Source organism: Lepidothrix coronata, unplaced genomic scaffold (genome assembly GCF_001604755.1).
Source record: "Lepidothrix coronata isolate B3197 unplaced genomic scaffold, Lepidothrix_coronata-1.0 Scaffold46, whole genome shotgun sequence".
NCBI lineage: Eukaryota > Metazoa > Chordata > Aves > Passeriformes > Pipridae > Lepidothrix > Lepidothrix coronata.
The window spans coordinates 4,232,623-4,253,269 of record NW_016690226.1 but is presented as its reverse complement, the minus strand read 5'-3'; the positions used below and the strand labels follow the sequence as shown (position 1 = coordinate 4,253,269).

Here is a 20,647-nt window from a genome sequence, read left to right as displayed (position 1 = left end):
ACAAGGGAGATAGGGTTAGATACATAATTTTTCAAAAAAATGTTTGGCAAGGTTTATTGCTGGTAGATATTGAACTAAGCAGCTGTGGGATGGAGGATAGTTTCTCTGTTTGCCTGAAGAAATTGGTTAGAAGGCGGGAAGTGGAGACTACAGATAAATGGTGCTGGAGGCCACAGAGGACATGTGCTGGGGATCCGTGCTCTAAATTATACAAATAAATTATTTAGAGTTTGAAAACGGATGAATATGGTAACTGCTGCCAATGTGAAGAATTGCAAAAAACCCTTATGGGACTGAGTGATTTTTCTCCCCTTTTATTTCACAGCTAAATATAAAATGATGCATATTGGGGCTGGAGAGGGAGAGATTCCAACTCCATGCTTAATATGAAAAGGTGTGAGGTGACTTATTACCACTTTAAAATGAGAAATTGTATTTATTATAGTTCCTTGGAAATGTCAGTGTAGTGCTCAACAGGAGACAAAGAGCAGATATTCAGTATTTCAAAAAAGAACAGAACAGGAAAGGTTCTTATGGTAGCCTCTGAAGCTCCTCAGGTGTCTCTGCATCTTGCATGCTTCACGTAGTTACTCACCTTCAAAAAGGATGCAGCAAAACTGGCGAAGGTGCAGGGATTAGCTGATGATGATGATTAGTCTGATGCCTGAAAAGACAAGACTGGAAGAAAGCAACTGCTTTCTGCTGGTTGATGTGCAGTCAGGGTTGTTTACAAAGATGTTCTGAGAGATTCTAGTGTTCCAAACACCACAGGACCAGTCAATCCTGTGAATACCAGTTTCTCTTGAAACTATGAGAATGCACAAGGTCAAAAATCTTGATTTGTCCTCTTGGATAGAAAGCATTTGGCTCTCTTGTACAAATTTGAGCAGTCAGTTCACTGCTGTAAGCCCTCCAAATTTAGGCTCTTTACATCTACTGTTCCAGTTCCTGCCAATTTGAAGTACTTTCCCCTTAATTTCTTCAGGCATCTAAGACTTCAAGTGTTTAATGCAGGGGAAAAAAAAGCTTTTCACTTTGCATCCATTTGATAAACAGTTTTGTTTTAGTAATGGATTTGTTACCAGATTTGACAATAGAAGAAAACCCAACTGTGTGTGTGTTAGGAACATGTTCCAAACAGACATTTTCAGTGACAGTGTTCAGAAGTGCATGACAGAGGCATGAACTGATGCCTGAAATAATTTCTCTTTAAGTAGACCTCCCAGAAGAATAAAAAAAATCTGAGTTTTCTAAGTTTCATCAACAATCTGAGTAGACAAGGAAAAGATCGTTCTTTAAATTAACCTCCAAAACATATTCTCTGCAGACAGGAGGAAAGTGGTTATTAATTTTTAATCTGCCAGTTGAGCAGTAATTTTGTCTAGCAAATCCTTGGTTAATTTTAAAACTGAATTTGAAGGTGGTTTATATAAATCTCTTTAAAGTGTACTCTTAACCAGAAGACATTCCTTTGGAAGCAAAACCTATTTGCACATTCCTGATGGAATGGCAGGAACCAGTAAATACTGCAATTTGCCAGTAAATTGTTTCTTTTGCTTGTTTGTCAGGACTTTTCTGTTGCCAGGTTGTCTGCCCTATTTTGAGGACTGGAAAGGTGCTTTTGAACCAATCATTAGTTTGAATTAATGTTTCTAACATGTCACTATAGCGATAGATCTTCCTTGCAAGTCTGTTTTCAGTCACTGTAATCTCCTTTTACTGTTACAATTATGGATTTGTGAAAGATGTCATTACCACTTTATATGTATAAAACCCTGATTTCCCAGTTACTATAGAGAATCAGATCCCATGAAAGTGCTCTAAAGTCAGTAAAATCAACTAGATAAGGGTGTACCTATGTGGTGGTTTGGACCTTAGACTAGGGGATTAGGATTTTTGGGGCTATCTCAAACCATGACAACCTACAAGAGCAGTTTCATTTGACATGCCCTGCTTCTTGCTGTTCTGGCTCTCTTGCAGCAGAGTCCAAATCAGTCTTTTTGTAGAATTATCAAGATGTACATGCAGCAGCAGCATCATCTTGCTGGTGGTTGTTTCTGGTGCATCCCATAATAAACAAGTGCAATATTAGTATGCAATGGACCTATCCCCTATTAATGATTTTGCCTTCAAAAGCAAAATTTGGCACTAATAGTGTCAGTAAAAAGTCCACTGCTAAAACCAAGTGTTCTCTGGTGGACAGATTGTAAGATCTTTATGTGACATCAAGCTCCAAGCACTTACTGTGACAAACTGCTATCAGGTAAGGAAATTTCAACTGTGGAAATCTGTGTATTGCCTTTTTCACAATGCTTGTAATTTTCATTCTACTGAACTTAAAGTGTCTCTCTTGTGAGTTCTTTAAGGGTTGGGTGTGGTTTTTTGCTAATAGTTTTACCTTCTATTATCTGTAGTGCTGATGTTCCAGTCAGTGTGTGAGACTTTCCTCTCCTTTTAAAGACAAGGTTTTGGTTTAAGAAAAGCCTGTCTCTTCCTGGAGCTGTTCTTCAGCATTTCCAGCTTTGACTATGCAAATGCTATCTAGTGTAACTATAGAGATAATTTTGTTTTTCTGATTAGGAGTTCACGTTGCTTGTAATTCCTGAGCCAAAATGCAATCCTCTGTTAATTTTTTAGCTGGCAGAGGCATCTATCTTCTTGTGTCTCTCCAAAGCTTTTGTGTGAACAACTGCTCCCAATAGTATAGATGGTCTAACTATAGTACAACATGCTACCTGGTCTGGCAGTAACAGAAATCTCCATGTTGTTATAAGATCTCTTGGCATATCATCCTTACAAAATTTAATGCTGTATACAAGAGCTGTGGGGTTTCTCACTTGCAGATCATGTGCATTTATCTGCCATCATATCATGAAACCTGCTTGCTTTGTGGTAGAGGAAAGCAGTGAGCTGTGTGACAGAGTAATGCTCAGTGTTCATCTGGAAAAAAACAGTTGACTACTTCCTGTAATAAAGTCAAAGGATTCTGAAGGACTTATCATATTCTTAGTACACTGCTTGGGGGAGGCAAAGGGGACAGGACAGATATGTTTGTGGTTATCAAAGTAGCTTAATCTCCTCAAAATATGATTTCCTATCTCAGAATTAGATGATGCAGTTAACTGTGTCTTAGTCTCTTGTGTTCAACTGAGTTTCAGGTCTCAGTAGTGTATTCTTAAGTTACTTCTGCATTAAGTTATGTGTCTGGTGAAATGTACTCTTTCACAATTTCTATCTTAATTTTATCTTAGNTACAGACAGCAAGACTGCATAAGCCTTATTCTTTTAAGAAATCAGGTTAACAGTAATAAGTGGCCTTTTACCTGAGTTCTATTTAGTGTGCTTATAGAAGAAAGAAATACTTAATCATCTGGAGATCTTTTTATGCTGCATAACTTCTCTTTTCATAGTTACTATTCATACAACTTCCAGTGCTAATCTTGTTTATTGTTTCTAATTGCAGTGTTTCTTATCTAGCCAAATACACTGCCTTCTGTGACTGGGGGACCTTTTTTCAACATCTGAAACCAACTTAGAACAATTTCATTGTTGCTGACACTTTATACTTTTTGTTTTCTTGATCAGACTTTCTTGGACTTCTAGTTGGTTATGACACCGGTTTTTAATAATCCACGTCTGTTAAGAGTTTTGCACTGTATTTTGTAGTGCACTGTTCCTGACTTAGATCCCAGTGATACTGAAGGACATCAGTATTATGATCCAGCTTTTTCAGTGTTTAACACTCGCTGCTGTGTTTGTATAAAATATATACACATATTTTATATGTAAGTGTGCATATAAAAACGTCTTTGTATCTGTGCATATGTATACATACACATTGTTTATTTTGTGTGCACACTATTTGGATTCTCTGTGCTCTGGATTCTCCAATGTAATTCGACATTATGAGGACAGATAAGTTGGCTTTCAGCTAGTTTCAGTGCACTTCTTTAAAGCTTATCTTAATTTTATTTAATTAGTGAAATCTGTAAATTAAGGATAAAATCTTTTTGATCGTGTTGGTAAATTAATTTTCTGTGGATATATTCGAATGAATATTTTGCAATTAGCACTTTGGCCAGTACAGACATGTTAGGAGTGGCCCTGTGCAAAGTTCTGTCCCAGCTTGTTGGAATGATTGTATAAAGAGCTCATTTTACATTTGTAAATCTTTCATTTATGCCTATGAGAAGTTTTGTAGGTTGGTGTATTTATTTTGCTGAAACAGAAGAATGAAAATAAAGCTTGGAGTTTTATGTGCAGTATTTCAGCTGCACATCCTGGATAAGTTGCTTGGCTGGTAACTTAAAATGTTCTACTCATGAAGAATGCAAGTTTTTGTTTGAGGGTATTTTAAAAATGAATCAGTTTATTCAAGTTGTAGCAATGACAGAATTCTCCAGTGCTTGTGCACTATTGGAAGCATGTTAAAAATTCAAGGTCTTCATTATTAGATTTATCTTTTTTCCAGACCATTGTGAGAATAACCTGTCTTTCAACGTGAATTAAGTGATTTAACACATTTGCAGCACTTAATATTCATAAATGCAAAATAAAATCAAAGAAATAAGGAAATATTTCACTTCCCTGATATAATCAGACAAACAAAAATGAACAAAACTCCAGGTAAATTACTTATCTTCAGAACTGGGTATATCTAAAGGCTCCCTGAAATCTCATTGACCTTTTTTTTATTTGTATTTTATATGCCATTTATTCCCATACAACAGAAAAGCTCATAGCAAAAATCATGAATTATGGCTAGATGGAAGATATCTCTATTTTAAATTTTACAAGATCTAATAGACCAGTGATATTATGTTTATTTTGCAGCTATGAGGACTTTGATTGGAAGGCCAGAGCATGCTGTTACGCTTTTGTTAGTCATCTTTACATAATATCTCCTGTAGGCTCCTCTGTGTTTCCCTGAGCAACTCCATGGAATATATGCCAGTGTGTTCTTAACATACAGTTTTCCTGATAGTGCTACCTCTCAATTGTTGATATTAATAATGTAATTGATACACAAAATCAGGTGCTGGTAGTTGATGAGTAACCTCTCATGGTGTGTTCCATTAAGACATAGACCATCTGCATACAATACTGAAATACCCAAAACTTGAAACAGTTCACTCTGACTAGTTTACTTTGAGATTTGGATTCCTGATTTGCATTGCTGGCATCTATTCTTATTTTCTGCTTTGTTACCCAAGCACTGGTGGCTAACAAGGCTAACAAGGGGAGATCAAAGAGCTGCAGAACACTATGCCTGCTGATGAACTGCCGATTAACAGAAACCTGAGTGGGGAATAGAATCTCTGAGCACACAGATATGTAAGATTTCCTGCTGCATTTTACTGATGTCATCATGCACAAAGCTACAGAAGATCCCTGAAAGAGTCAGCAAACATGTGAACAAGGGAGATAGGGTTAGATACATAATTTTTCAAAAAAATGTTTGGCAAGGTTTATTGCTGGTAGATATTGAACTAAGCAGCTGTGGGATGGAGGATAGTTTCTCTGTTTGCCTGAAGAAATTGGTTAGAAGGCGGGAAGTGGAGACTACAGATAAATGGTGCTGGAGGCCACAGAGGACATGTGCTGGGGATCCGTGCTCTAAATTATACAAATAAATTATTTAGAGTTTGAAAACGGATGAATATGGTAACTGCTGCCAATGTGAAGAATTGCAAAAAACCCTTATGGGACTGAGTGATTTTTCTCCCCTTTTATTTCACAGCTAAATATAAAATGATGCATATTGGGGCTGGAGAGGGAGAGATTCCAACTCCATGCTTAATATGAAAAGGTGTGAGGTGACTTATTACCACTTTAAAATGAGAAATTGTATTTATTATAGTTCCTTGGAAATGTCAGTGTAGTGCTCAACAGGAGACAAAGAGCAGATATTCAGTATTTCAAAAAAGAACAGAACAGGAAAGGTTCTTATGGTAGCCTCTGAAGCTCCTCAGGTGTCTCTGCATCTTGCATGCTTCACGTAGTTACTCACCTTCAAAAAGGATGCAGCAAAACTGGCGAAGGTGCAGGGATTAGCTGATGATGATGATTAGTCTGATGCCTGAAAAGACAAGACTGGAAGAAAGCAACTGCTTTCTGCTGGTTGATGTGCAGTCAGGGTTGTTTACAAAGATGTTCTGAGAGATTCTAGTGTTCCAAACACCACAGGACCAGTCAATCCTGTGAATACCAGTTTCTCTTGAAACTATGAGAATGCACAAGGTCAAAAATCTTGATTTGTCCTCTTGGATAGAAAGCATTTGGCTCTCTTGTACAAATTTGAGCAGTCAGTTCACTGCTGTAAGCCCTCCAAATTTAGGCTCTTTACATCTACTGTTCCAGTTCCTGCCAATTTGAAGTACTTTCCCCTTAATTTCTTCAGGCATCTAAGACTTCAAGTGTTTAATGCAGGGGAAAAAAAAGCTTTTCACTTTGCATCCATTTGATAAACAGTTTTGTTTTAGTAATGGATTTGTTACCAGATTTGACAATAGAAGAAAACCCAACTGTGTGTGTGTTAGGAACATGTTCCAAACAGACATTTTCAGTGACAGTGTTCAGAAGTGCATGACAGAGGCATGAACTGATGCCTGAAATAATTTCTCTTTAAGTAGACCTCCCAGAAGAATAAAAAAAATCTGAGTTTTCTAAGTTTCATCAACAATCTGAGTAGACAAGGAAAAGATCGTTCTTTAAATTAACCTCCAAAACATATTCTCTGCAGACAGGAGGAAAATGGTTATTAATTTTTAATCTGCCAGTTGAGCAGTAATTTTGTCTAGCAAATCCTTGGTTAATTTTAAAACTGAATTTGAAGGTGGTTTATATAAATCTCTTTAAAGTGTACTCTTAACCAGAAGACATTCCTTTGGAAGCAAAACCTATTTGCACATTCCTGATGGAATGGCAGGAACCAGTAAATACTGCAATTTGCCAGTAAATTGTTTCTTTTGCTTGTTTGTCAGGACTTTTCTGTTGCCAGGTTGTCTGCCCTATTTTGAGGACTGGAAAGGTGCTTTTGAACCAATCATTAGTTTGAATTAATGTTTCTAACATGTCACTATAGCGATAGATCTTCCTTGCAAGTCTGTTTTCAGTCACTGTAATCTCCTTTTACTGTTACAATTATGGATTTGTGAAAGATGTCATTACCACTTTATATGTATAAAACCCTGATTTCCCAGTTACTATAGAGAATCAGATCCCATGAAAGTGCTCTAAAGTCAGTAAAATCAACTAGATAAGGGTGTACCTATGTGGTGGTTTGGACCTTAGACTAGGGGATTAGGATTTTTGGGGCTATCTCAAACCATGACAACCTACAAGAGCAGTTTCATTTGACATGCCCTGCTTCTTGCTGTTCTGGCTCTCTTGCAGCAGAGTCCAAATCAGTCTTTTTGTAGAATTATCAAGATGTACATGCAGCAGCAGCATCATCTTGCTGGTGGTTGTTTCTGGTGCATCCCATAATAAACAAGTGCAATATTAGTATGCAATAGACCTATCCCCTATTAATGATTTTGCCTTCAAAAGCAAAATTTGGCACTAATAGTGTCAGTAAAAAGTCCACTGCTAAAACCAAGTGTTCTCTGGTGGACAGATTGTAAGATCTTTATGTGACATCAAGCTCCAAGCACTTACTGTGACAAACTGCTATCAGGTAAGGAAATTTCAACTGTGGAAATCTGTGTATTGCCTTTTTCACAATGCTTGTAATTTTCATTCTACTGAACTTAAAGTGTCTCTCTTGTGAGTTCTTTAAGGGTTGGGTGTGGTTTTTTGCTAATAGTTTTACCTTCTATTATCTGTAGTGCTGATGTTCCAGTCAGTGTGTGAGACTTTCCTCTCCTTTTAAAGACAAGGTTTTGGTTTAAGAAAAGCCTGTCTCTTCCTGGAGCTGTTCTTCAGCATTTCCAGCTTTGACTATGCAAATGCTATCTAGTGTAACTATAGAGATAATTTTGTTTTTCTGATTAGGAGTTCACGTTGCTTGTAATTCCTGAGCCAAAATGCAATCCTCTGTTAATTTTTTAGCTGGCAGAGGCATCTATCTTCTTGTGTCTCTCCAAAGCTTTTGTGTGAACAACTGCTCCCAATAGTATAGATGGTCTAACTATAGTACAACATGCTACCTGGTCTGGCAGTAACAGAAATCTCCATGTTGTTATAAGATCTCTTGGCATATCATCCTTACAAAATTTAATGCTGTATACAAGAGCTGTGGGGTTTCTCACTTGCAGATCATGTGCATTTATCTGCCATCATATCATGAAACCTGCTTGCTTTGTGGTAGAGGAAAGCAGTGAGCTGTGTGACAGAGTAATGCTCAGTGTTCATCTGGAAAAAAACAGTTGACTACTTCCTGTAATAAAGTCAAAGGATTCTGAAGGACTTATCATATTCTTAGTACACTGCTTGGGGGAGGCAAAGGGGACAGGACAGATATGTTTGTGGTTATCAAAGTAGCTTAATCTCCTCAAAATATGATTTCCTATCTCAGAATTAGATGATGCAGTTAACTGTGTCTTAGTCTCTTGTGTTCAACTGAGTTTCAGGTCTCAGTAGTGTATTCTTAAGTTACTTCTGCATTAAGTTATGTGTCTGGTGAAATGTACTCTTTCACAATTTCTATCTTAATTTTATCTTAGTATAAATTATGGATATAGAAACATGTTGTGATGTATTCGGTTTTAGCCATTTGTGATTTCCATATTTTTTGTGTTTCTTCAGAGCTAAATATTCTGTAACAAAATCTGTACCTTTTCCCCAGAAGCATAGCAAATTAGGGCAGTGAAATATTCCACAATTAATATTCTGCTGTGAGGAAACAAGTTCTTCTCTTGGACTTAGCTGGTATTTGCATACACTGTGTGATTTTTACAAAGCTAAAATGTCAATGGTTATTTGATTCTCCTTAATAAATATTTATTTGAGGCATCCAAACATCCCAGAAGCCCAGTTTCCCTCATATGCAAGCCAAGTGGTTAGGTCCGGCATGTCATGGTCACAGTCACCGTCTTGTTTAGTCACTCATCTGTTTTGAACCACACTGGTCAGTCAGTCTTTAGTTTCATCCTCTAAACCTATAGGTCTGTGTTTTCCCAAGTAGAGTTTTTAGGACTTAAAGGTGGTCTGACAAGCTGTGAGTTAGAGCAAGACCCTTCACAGAGGCCTCGACTATCCCATTCTGACTGTTCTTAACTCTGTCCTGACTGGATAAAGCCTTGAGTAGCCCAGTTTGATCCCATAACTTTAAGCAGGAGGTTGAACTGAGATCCCTTCCCACTTGAAAGATGCTGGGATTATTGATTTTGTGATCTTAAGTTAATTAACAATTTTATATAGAAATTCGTACATTGGTTCTGGATAACCTTAGCAAGAGCTCTCACAGGAACTTCTGAACTTGCTGACTGCGACCAGGCTTTTACTGTGTTTGTCACGTCAAGAGAGAATCACTTTACCTGAGTCATCCTGACTCAGTTCTAATAGCTATGAATTGGGCAGTTTGATAAGTGCTTTGTAAACACTAAGGAATTTGTGAATGCTAATGAAATAACTTTTCTCTCCTATTTTAGTATAATATTTGCATCCGCTTTTGCTAGTTCATGACACTAAAAGAAGCGATACAGTATTATTGCCTATTCAAGTGTCAAAATCTTTTAGTGCAAATACCAAAAACAACGTATGAGCAGAGTTTGAATGACAAGCTGTAGGAGTGGGACCTCTGGCACGTTGAGAGGGACAGCTGTGCCTGAGTTGATGCTAGTTTAACACAAGAGTGCTTCCCATCTTTTGGGCCTGTGTGTATACCTTTGCTGTGGTTCACGTTTATTGTGTAGGCATGACTTAACTGAGCCGTGGGAAATTTGGAATTTACATTCAAAGGCATTACAGCTGTTTAGTTTGGACAGGGATCTCTTGATGGTTGTAGGGAGACAGGGAATTCGTTTTCCATGTCTCAGCAAGCGGTTTAGATGCAGTCTGAAAGATTTGGGATTACCGGATGCTGACTTCCACTTGAACTTGGCAAGAGGGGAAACCTGTGAGGTAGTAGGAGACATGTGAGGTAGTGCTGGCTGCACCTCATTTTTTAGCCAGCATCTACTTCTTCCTACCATTTTCTGTGAGTATACTGACTCTCTGATTAAAATAACTACAGTAATGTACATTGTAGTGAAAACTGCCTTCCCTCAGTTTCTTAAACGGTTAGTATTGGTCTGTTAGTTACATTAGCATAGTTTCTTTTCCAAGAGAGCATTTTTAAAACTTGTGGAGATCACGATTTTAAGTCCCGTACAGTTGCTTGGGGATCTTGTTTATATTAACAATATTTTAACACCATTTTAAAAATGCAATATAAAATAAAAATATATATAATGTGAATGCAGACACATGGCTGTTGTTCTAGAAGAGTTTTTTCCTAACTGTCACTGTGGTAGTTTGTCTTTTGAAATATAATTTCCTTCTGTTACTCACTCTTGTCTCTTTGGGTAACTAATAATTTATTTTTTTTTTAAACTGCATTCAATTTGCAGTTTTCAGGTGCTGTATATCAACAGGCAAGGAGTTTGAAGAGTTTTAGCAAATCCATAAAAGCACTGCTTAGTGGCTGATGTGCATAGCTAGTATTTATGTGGGTCAACAAGACCTTTTAGGGTTTTAGATGTAATTTTCCTACCAGGTGGTGGAAACATCTATTAAAAGGAGTTTAATGTTTTGTGTAGCAAGTATTAATAATGTTATACTTCTTTGTTCATTATGCTTTCTAAAGAGCAACCTTTTGGCATTTCTTTAGGTAGAGGCTATATGACAGTATATCTTTGTCAAGTAGGTGTTGCTAATAAGAAATTCATTATGCCTTTTGCAGAATTGTTTAGTCATACTTGGATGTACCAGTGTAAATAAATCCCTTTTATGCTTCAGATATTGGTAGATATCTTTTTCTTTTATTAGCATCTTAAGATATTAGCCAGTGTTTTACAGCCATTCCTTACACTTAAATCCATTCCTTATGCTTACATTCTTACATATCTGTGCATATATTAAAGGAAAAGAAAGAACAAGAAAATGACCTAATGCAGAGCATTAGGCTCTGTAGCTCAAATCAAATAGACTTGAAGTTGTTTCCAAATTTATTTATGCTGTTAAATCTGATTTCTGTAACAGATAGAAATAATGGCAAAGTAATTAATCAATATGCTGGGATGCCTGTAGTTGAAGTCTCAAATAAGGAATAAAATATATTAATAGAAAGTGGTTTTATAATGTAATCAAATCTTATTTTTTCATTTCTCAGATGATGAAGCATGCCTGGGACAATTACAGACAATATGGATGGGGACATAATGAGCTCAAACCAATTGCCCGGAAAGGACATTCCACCAACATATTTGGTAGGCTATGTTTTCTGGTTTGTTTGTGAATTTGGTTTTTTTTATATTTCTGTCTGTGTGTGCTCTTTGAAAGTCTACCCAAACTTACTACCAAACTCTGTTTTAACACAAATCTTCTGAAGTGTGGTTGACAGAAATGCTTGAATTATTTCAATGGTATTTCGTTGAATTACTTTACTAACCAATCTTTTTGGGAGTAATATGTTCTTATTGTTGCAAAAGCTAAGCTGTATCTATGTGCACTGTTACTTTGTGTGTGTGTGTATATATAAATGAATGTTCTAATGCACTGATGATATTTTGGGATGCAATGAATATAATTTTTTTTTTTTTGAAAAGCCAACCTTATGTTGTCTAGATCTTTGTGTTTAATTCCATAAGAATCATAGAACAGTTTGAGTTGGGGGGAATATTTTAATTTAAAGATGATCTAGTTCTACCCCCTCTGCCTTGGGCAGGGATACCTTCCACTAGACCAGGGTGCTCAGAGCCCCATCCAGCCTGGACTTGAACACTTCCAGGGATGGGATATCCACAGCTTCTCTGGGAAACCTGTTCCAGTGTCTCGTCATCCTCAGAGTTAAAAACTTCTTGTGATACAAGAAAAAGGTGCATGTAAGATGCTGAAAAACTGCTAGTACCAAGGTGAAATTTAATGTAGCTATAAAAAAAGGTCTGGGTAAGGAGAAAGTAACATTATTACTTGAGGTGTGTGACGTGTGGATCCTGAACCTGTGGATTGGAATGGAAGAAAAAAATTATATTCAAAATACGGAAGTTTGAGGGTAGGGGCAAGTTTTGAAGAAATTCAAGGGATGAAGTGAGAATATTAGAGCAATGGAGTGTGAATATAAGTGTTACAAATGGCATTTATAATAGTATAAAATGTGAGGACGATAAAGATCAAGAAACTGATCAAGCCATCAGACTGGATGGCTTTTCTTCCTTAAAATATCAGTGTTCTGTGGCAGTACTGCTTTTTTTGATGTAAATGCACCGAGATAGGTCAAATAGAATAGTGATTAGAAAATGACAAGCATTTTATTCGTACTCAAACCAGGAAAGAACCCATTTTTTGACCCCAGCTCTGTAGGACTGATGGTTCCAAAAAACCCACATGGTCACTTGCTTGTCACTGTTGAGGACTGAGCCCTGGAGGTCCCTTACGTTCATCCTCTGGTATATCAAAACATATAACCTTTCTGTTAGTAATTAAGGTTAAGTCTGGATTGGTCCAGGATGCACAGCACCTAAGATGGCTGAGCTGTGAAGTTTGTGCATTTATTCTGAAACATAGTGGAGAGCTGCTCGAAGACTAGGAAGAATTTTCTGAATTCTTTTCAGGGTTTCACACTGTGTTCATCCATTCTCGTATTTGAGGAAGATACAACTTTATCATAACCCCTTTTTACATCAAGAATGATTGTGAATATACTGTGTATACCTTAATTATGTTAGTATTGTTTATAAAATTTGCTTGAAATCAGGGGGGGTTTTTTTGGCTTTTATTGTAAGGCGGTTGACTAATGGCTTTGTGTGAGGTGGTTTCTCATTGTAATTGATATTTATATTATTCATCTTGTTTTAAACCTTGAATTTGTTTCTTGTAGGTGATAGAATATGGATTTGGATTGTGTAATTGTCTCATTTTTGGTGCTTAGTGCCTGAACCTAGAATAAAATATTTTGACTTAAATCAAAATTTGGTTAGCTTTTTGTTTTCATTCATAGAGAAAAAGTAAGGTCACAGAAGAACCCTATTCCAAAAGAAAAGTCAAAGGATGTTTTTCAAAAGTATTGTAATATTTAAAGGATTTTTCTAGTTTTTTTGCTGTCCCTTTTCCCAATCCCCTTAAATTTTATCTCAAAACCATTCTTATATCTTATCAAATAAACAAGTTATTTTCTTTATATCCAAACTGTTTTTCATTACATTTATTTGCATGATGAATTTCAACCTTAGATAAGTTGTGGATATGGAGCATGGAGGAGAACTTTTAACTAGGCACACTGCTCCTTTCCCCTGCTCCCAGCAATGGAAGGAGAAGCCTCCAAGTTAAATTTTCTGCAATACTTAAAAAAATATCAAATGAATAGAACAGAAAAAAAAACCACAAATAAATGCACTTCCTCCTTGGAAGCTTATTAAAATCCATAGGAGAATAATTTCAGCTGCTGTACTAGGCCAATCTGCAGTAAGGAGTGTTTGACTTAACTGCAAACCTTGATGGCATTGATGTCTTCTGGTTTTGTGCTGGAACCTGTTTTTTTACAGTTCAGTACGGTATGAAAGCTGATAGTGTTCTGATGTTATTTTACTTCGTTATATTCCCTTATACAGAAAATGACTGGATCAGGGGGACTTGTCTGAGAGAGGGAAGATGAACCAAGTTAGTATGCACAGGAGAAAAAAACATCTGGACTGGGCAAGGAGTTCGATGAGTGAAAGGGAGAAGTCTTAGATGCAGCTGGTACTAAGTATAGTGCAAGGAGAGAGTGTGAGGCTGAAGGAAAGGCTGTAGGAATAGGCTTCTGCCATAACAGACAAAAGGACTTTTCTTAGATACCAGGAAAGTACTGTGAAGTATTCTTAGATAATTTGTTTGCCACCTTGTACGTTGGCACTGCTTTAATTTCTACTAGAAAAATATATTTTGAAGCTTACTGTGATTTAGTTTTATGTTATGACTAATTCATGGCTTTCCTTTTTATTTTTTTCCAGCTGATGAAATGGGATCTGACAGTGAAAAATCTTTAATGTTCACCTGTATGATCATGTCTTTGTTGAATTTAGATGCAATTCTGTTGCTTAATTTGCCATGTATAATTTTAGATTAGCCTTGGTTTGTAACCCAAACTCTATGAACTAAGGTTCTTTCTTCATATGGAGGGAAAACATTTTTATGATGTTTTGTTTTTAATGTGAGTGACGAAGTATTTTGAAGCAGTAATGAATTATAATTTCGTTGTAGTCTTTTCTTTCCATTCCTCCTCTGCGTACTTCTAACATGTCTCCTAATGAGTCTGGAGGACTTCAGCTTTTTTCTCCTTGGAATGCTTATTCTTTAGAATGATGTATTTTTTAAGTTTTGGCATTGCTTTCTGAAAGAAATTGCAGGCTTTTTCCACATTAAAGTTTCTGCTCCTCTTGTTACAGTTAACTCTAGCAGCCAGTTCCTATGCGTCTGTCCTTCTAAAATCCAGATGCTATTTTGTGCCATTTAATTTTTAGCCAAGTCATGTCATTATTGCTCAAGGCTATTTCATGTGGAAAACTTTTCTAAAATACATAGTCTTGCAGTATATATTAAGTATACTTAATATAAGAATAGAATCAACTGTTGTTCATTTGGTGGGTGGTTGATGGGGGGAATATGTGTGTGGAAATTGGCCTTTCTACCAAGAACTATCTAGGCTGTTTTGTTATTCCTAATTCTTTGCCAATCTCTATTACCCCTAATGTCACCATTCCCAGCAATATTTGCCCTTAAAGAAGGATTGCATAATTATTTTTGAAATCTCATGCTAGTTTTAAGAAAAAGATGCTTAGCAAAACTTGTTTTTATTATTCACCTGAAAGATGATGTGACCCAAACTATTTTCTGCCATTACTGCGGTCTGCAGTCTTCCATTTCAATTCCTAGCACATCTGTGAGATTCTGCAAGGAGATGGTATCGCTGGTTGACACTGCAACCATTTGCATGAATCTTTGGGAAATCAGGTTTACTGATAACTCTCAAGTGAGGTAAACATGATTCAATGTGGAAGGCAAATAAGTCATTAGTCTTCTCTGGTGGACTCTGCTTTTGTCCGAAGAAGTGTATATCCATATCTATGCCAAGAGGAACATCAGTGTTTCTAACATGGCAAGATCTAGCAGGGTTCAGACTGGGGTCAGAGAAGGGGAGACCAGGTGGCCTGCTCTGTTCTTATAAATCTTAGTTTTAAGTCATTAAAAATATGAGGAAGGATAAACTTTGTAAACTTAAAAGCAAGATGCTCTATGCCTCACTGAAGCATGCCAACGGGAACATATATGGGCTTCCTCAATTTATTAGCTTGACTTCTATAACGAAACCAGCTAGGGTTGCTTTAGTTGGCCTGCAACTAGAAACTGTTGCTGGTCTTCTTGAGATGTCTGACTGTAAATTGTAAAGGAGAACCTGCTAAAAATACTCGTCAGTCAAACTGTGTAGTCAGTCAGTAGTTATAATCTTGAATAGTACCTCTTCAATTGCTGGGTCACAACAGTAGTATGGTGCTGCTTTGGGAAAGTACCATTGGGAATTGGTGAGCTTTTAAAGATATTTACATTTAGATGACATATAAACCAAACCTTTATAGGTTCTCTGTTGGTGAAACAGGATGATAACTTACCTGTTTTTGAAAAGGCAGGTATTCTCAAGATTTGTTATTTATTCCTACCCCATAAGATGAAATATGAAAGGCAAAGAGAAAGTACAGCAGAGAGGTGTAAATTTTTTTTCCAGTTTAAATTTTAATTTGTAACTCTGCCAAAGGTTGTAGCAGCTAAGCTTAAAAAAAAAAAAGTGAACCTTTTTTGTTGGACTGCTTAAATTGCTGGAATAATTTGATGGCAGCCTTAGGGCATTATTGCAGAGGTGGGTTTCTATGGGATCTGGGTCAAGTTCTCATTAGAACACAAAGTATGGAGAGAAAAGGCTGATGGAAAACGATGCACGTAAGATAATGAGCAAGCATGACAAACACTGAGCTTTCTTCAGAAGGTTTTCTGAGTTTAGCCAAAACCAGAGTAGTTGATGATACTGTTGGATTCTCTTGCTGTAATGAAATCTGATTGGATTTGCGTTTGAGGATGAGAGTAACCGTCTGAAACATGCTGTTTGAGGATGATTTGTCCCTGCACTTGTTTGATGACCTGTAGGTGAACATCAGTCCAAATATGCTTCAGAGTTTTAAGATGTACGTTTGTGGTATCTTTTACTTCAGTATGGTATGAACTGATTACTGTACCATAAGCTGTAAGGATACTTTGTTGTGAGTTAAATTTAATAGTTTGTACTACTTAGTTTCTATCAGTCTTCAATCTTTATTTTTCTAAAACAATGTTTATTTGAGAACCTGACTGACTTTTAAGGAAAAAGGTAAAGAAAATAGACCACAATCCTTGGGCGATTTGGAACATTGTCTTCAGCAAAACTAGAAATCATGGGCTGTCATCTTACCTGATACTTTCTGAAATGAGAGTTCTAAAATTTGTGGTGTGGTTTTTTTTGTTGTTTTGGTATTGTTTTTTGTTTTGTTTTGATAATTTTACTGTCTAAAAATAAAGGGAAGATGTGCATTTTTTTCAAGCAATAAGTATATGGCAAAGTATTTATACAAGTCTGGCAAAACTGAAAAATTTCCATATTACTAGCAGTGTATTTCTAAACCTGGCATTTGGATGTATTCTGTCTAGAGATGAAGACAATCTGATAATGTATATATCCATAAACAGTTATATGTCTAGATTGTTTTGAAGGGTGTAAAAAGACCTTAAGAATGATATCAAGTTTTAGTTGTAGGCTCTTGCATACAGATATGCCCATTCTTATGCACAAAGATTTAATAAAATCATCATTTTGTATTTTGTCACACTAGAACTGTCTCACGTATCAATAGGGCTTTCATGCCTCTCCTGTTCTCTCACCTTACATGCTACCCAAACAGTCAATTTAATCTGCGATGTCCTCCAGCTCTGTCTTGGGATCTTGTCTTCTAGGGGGGAAGAGAAAATTGTGAATGAAGTCACGGTTGCATTTGTGTTACGTGGTAGAGCCTCAAGGCTGCAATGCAGTGCCTTATCTCTTCCTTAAAGTTGACCAAATGAAGCCATTCTCTTTTTTGTGAGGGATTTTCGTCTGGCACGTTCAATGTCATTAATGAGCAACATGTGTCCAAGGGAACAACTTAAGGATTCAGTCGGGGCAGCTAGTGTGCTGAATATTTTTTAACTTGCCGGGTACTACTTGGTTTCTACCACCTCACTGAGTGCGTCCTGTTGCCTGGCTTGTGCACAGCCTGTCTCAACCTTTTGCTGCCCGTGCCACTGGTAAACCCTTGTGACACTGGAGAAAGTTGCTGAGCCAGCTGCCAACTGCCCACTGCCGCAGTGTAGGAAGCTCTTGCTGCAGATCTTTGTGTTGCTAAGCAATGGAGATCTGACAGTGCATTTCTCTGCTGTGCCAGAGAGCGGGAGCAGCGATACTCCCAAGCTCCGTTCAGAAAATACATTTGTCAGACGACAAGGACATGGGGGCTGTTGCAAGAAGGAGCTGAGTCAGGCTCAGGAGTCTGTTTTTCCAGTACCTTTGACAAGTACAGTATAGCTTGGGAGAGGAGTGTGATTTCTTTGTTGAGTTTGTGGTCCTAAAAATGAGAGGCGGAATATTTCTTGTAAGCACTACAAGAAAATGTTGTAACACATTTTTTTTTTTTAATTTACCCTTGGAAATATTCATTGGTTTATTAGACATTTTGGTTATCTGTCCTTGTAACAGTTACTGGACTGCCTGAGTTGCTCTGACACTATCATCTGCTGTCACCTGATTAGTTGCAATTTACTTCTGAAGTTCACTTAATTGAATGTCGTGGGTGTCTGGTTTCATGGGCCTTCTGTATTTTCTGTTTGGTTTTTTTTTTTAAGCTGGCAAAATACCTGCAAAAATTTATAAACAGTACGGAGACAAACACTTTTACTGGGAAGAAATTAGATGATATACCCTAAAGTAAAGGCTGAAGGATGACCTTCTGAAAATATGGCTGAAAACTTCTTGTGCCTTCTCACTGTAAAATCCTAATAAAGATGGGAAACATAGCTTCTGTTCAGCATCCTTTTTCTGTGCATGAGTTCAGCCTCTGAATCCATGAGGAGGATAAATGAGCACAAAAAAAGGAATATGAGGTCTATATGTAAACAAAAATGTTCTTGACTATATGTTATCTTGATGAAAAAAACCTACTTAGTGAGCAGTAGTTCTTATCTTTTAACTGTACCTGCACAAGTAATCTACCCATCATTGCCTTTTCGTGTGGCAGATGAAAGGGGAAAGAAAATCCATTCATGCTAACTAGTAAAGAGAGGTAATTTCACGATGCAAATTTCAGGCTAATCTCTGTATATCAGCTTCTATTCAATTTTAAAGTAAATGGATCTGGCCTTAGGACAGGCCCATGTACCTGTGTCCTCTGCAAACTTAGTAATGAGCGACTACAACGAGACAGTGTTGAATATTATATGTACATTGAATGTGTATTTTTTTGGCCAGTAACACAAATTTTGGAAAGATAAAATTTTGAGAAAGGGCATAACTATTTGAGTTGCTGGCTTTTTTTGTAATTAGAACAGTGTTCTGATATCGCAGGAAAAGTTTGTTCAGGTTGGATTAAAGATCAAAGATGATCATTACTCATCCTTCAAAAATTGTTTACAGCAAGTACCAAGGGAAAAAAATGTAAGAGCAGGAAAAGCTTATAGTAAGTGAGCTTGTGTCTGAGTACTCTATAGCCTTACAGAAGTTTGTGCAGTGTTAGTGCTTCTGTGGTCAGAGGCAGCAAGTTTTATTTAATAACTTTTAGTTTATTTTTCTTTGATTTCGTGCATGCTACTTTAGAGTCTGGGCAAACTTAAGAGCGCTCAACATATCCCTTTATGAGGGGTTCCATAGTTTGATTTGATATTGTGTGGGAAACTTTTTACTTTTGAAATCTGCTCACTGTCCTGGGTGACCGGTTTTGGTCTCTTATTCATCTTTTCCTCGCCATTCTTGAGTCTGTAGAACTGCATATGTCCTCAGTTGTATGCCTGTTTTGTATGGAGAGTCTTAGCCTGTTAACATATCAGGTATGAAAAAATGTATGTATGAGAAATGACTTATCTCCTTTCCTTTTATCTTTTCAAGTTCTTTTTTTTGTTTGTTTTTAAGAGGAAGACTGAATCTTTGTTCTATTTTCTGCTGTGTTCACTGTTCCTTTCCTAGTAATTGTATTTTGTATCTTATGGAGTCTAGAAAAACACTACAGGGTAGCTTTTCTGCAGTAGCATTCCTTTTCAAAATCCTAATCCACTGTATCCAATTATATTTATTTATAAATATTTATAAATATTTCCAAATTATTTAATAAATAATTACTTACCCAAGCATTCATCTCTATAGGATCCCACTGGTGGTTTCACCTCACAGTGATAATTGGTTGTTTATACTTATCCCATTTCCTTTCTTTATAACAGTTACTCACCTGCATGAGAATTTTTTCTTATCCTGTGGTAGGTTAGTTTTCTTAAAAGCTTTAGTTAAGAGATGTTCTCACATTCCTTCTGTGTATGCTCTCTTTCCGTATACAAGTTCACTTCTTAAAGAGACCTCAACATTTGTCTGAAGATAAGACTTCCCTTTACAATATTTCAGACTCTTCCTCAGTTCATATAATTTAAAAGCTGTCTTCTGATTGATGCTGCTAATTGGGCAAATAGTGGTGTGTTAACACTATTTTGCTTCACTGCAATACATGTCACACTTATTCAGAATATAGTTGTTCTCTAAAACTTGTAAATGTGTGCAGGCAGGATGCAATCTGTCTGTGTTCCCTCAGCTGTTTTACAATACTGGTGCCATAGATAAAAACAACTGCTTAGCTAAGAATCTTTTTTGAATGTCATTGATAGTTCATCAAATTGTCACAAGTGTGCCTGTGCATATCAGGAAAATTCACCATGAGCAGCTGTTTCTGTTCTTTTTAATAATACAATATTCCCACTGAATTCTTCTCACCCAGTTTGTATTAGCTCATGTACAACACATTTAGGTCAGTTGTTCTCAGTGGCTTTTTTTTATGTGTTTTTGGACCAATGATGTTTAATCCTATGACATTGCTCAAAAGACTGAAAATTCTGCTTTAACAGCAAAAAAAAAAGAGATGCACAAAAAAAAGGTGGAATTAGATAAACACACATCATTTCTATAACCTGTGTTGTAGAATAGCGAGGTAAACATCTGCATGAAATGGTAGTGAAGAAATTAAGCCATACTATAGTTCAGGGCTAAGATTCAGTTTGAGAATTTTGATTCTTTCTAATCGCATCCTTTCATGCTCTTCTCTTATAAACCAGATGGTTTGCTCTGAGGAAAAAAAATTATTTCCCATTGGAAATCTTTGAACTTAACATTTGTTTTGATTTGGGAATTATTTAGGTTCTGGGAATTCTGTTCATG

The 20,647-nt window shown here is 36.7% G+C and overlaps 1 protein-coding gene across 1 annotated transcript in view; it reads left to right on the top strand.

Annotated features, from left to right (window-relative positions):
- The window catches only part of MAN1A2 (mannosidase alpha class 1A member 2), a 138,857-nt gene that overhangs the window by 37,237 nt on the left and 80,973 nt on the right, over positions 1-20,647 (top strand). Inside the window, exon 3 of the mRNA XM_017814630.1 lies at positions 11,315-11,411. Coding sequence (XP_017670119.1) covers positions 11,315-11,411 — 97 coding nt within the window. The remainder of the gene's footprint in view (positions 1-11,314; positions 11,412-20,647) is intronic.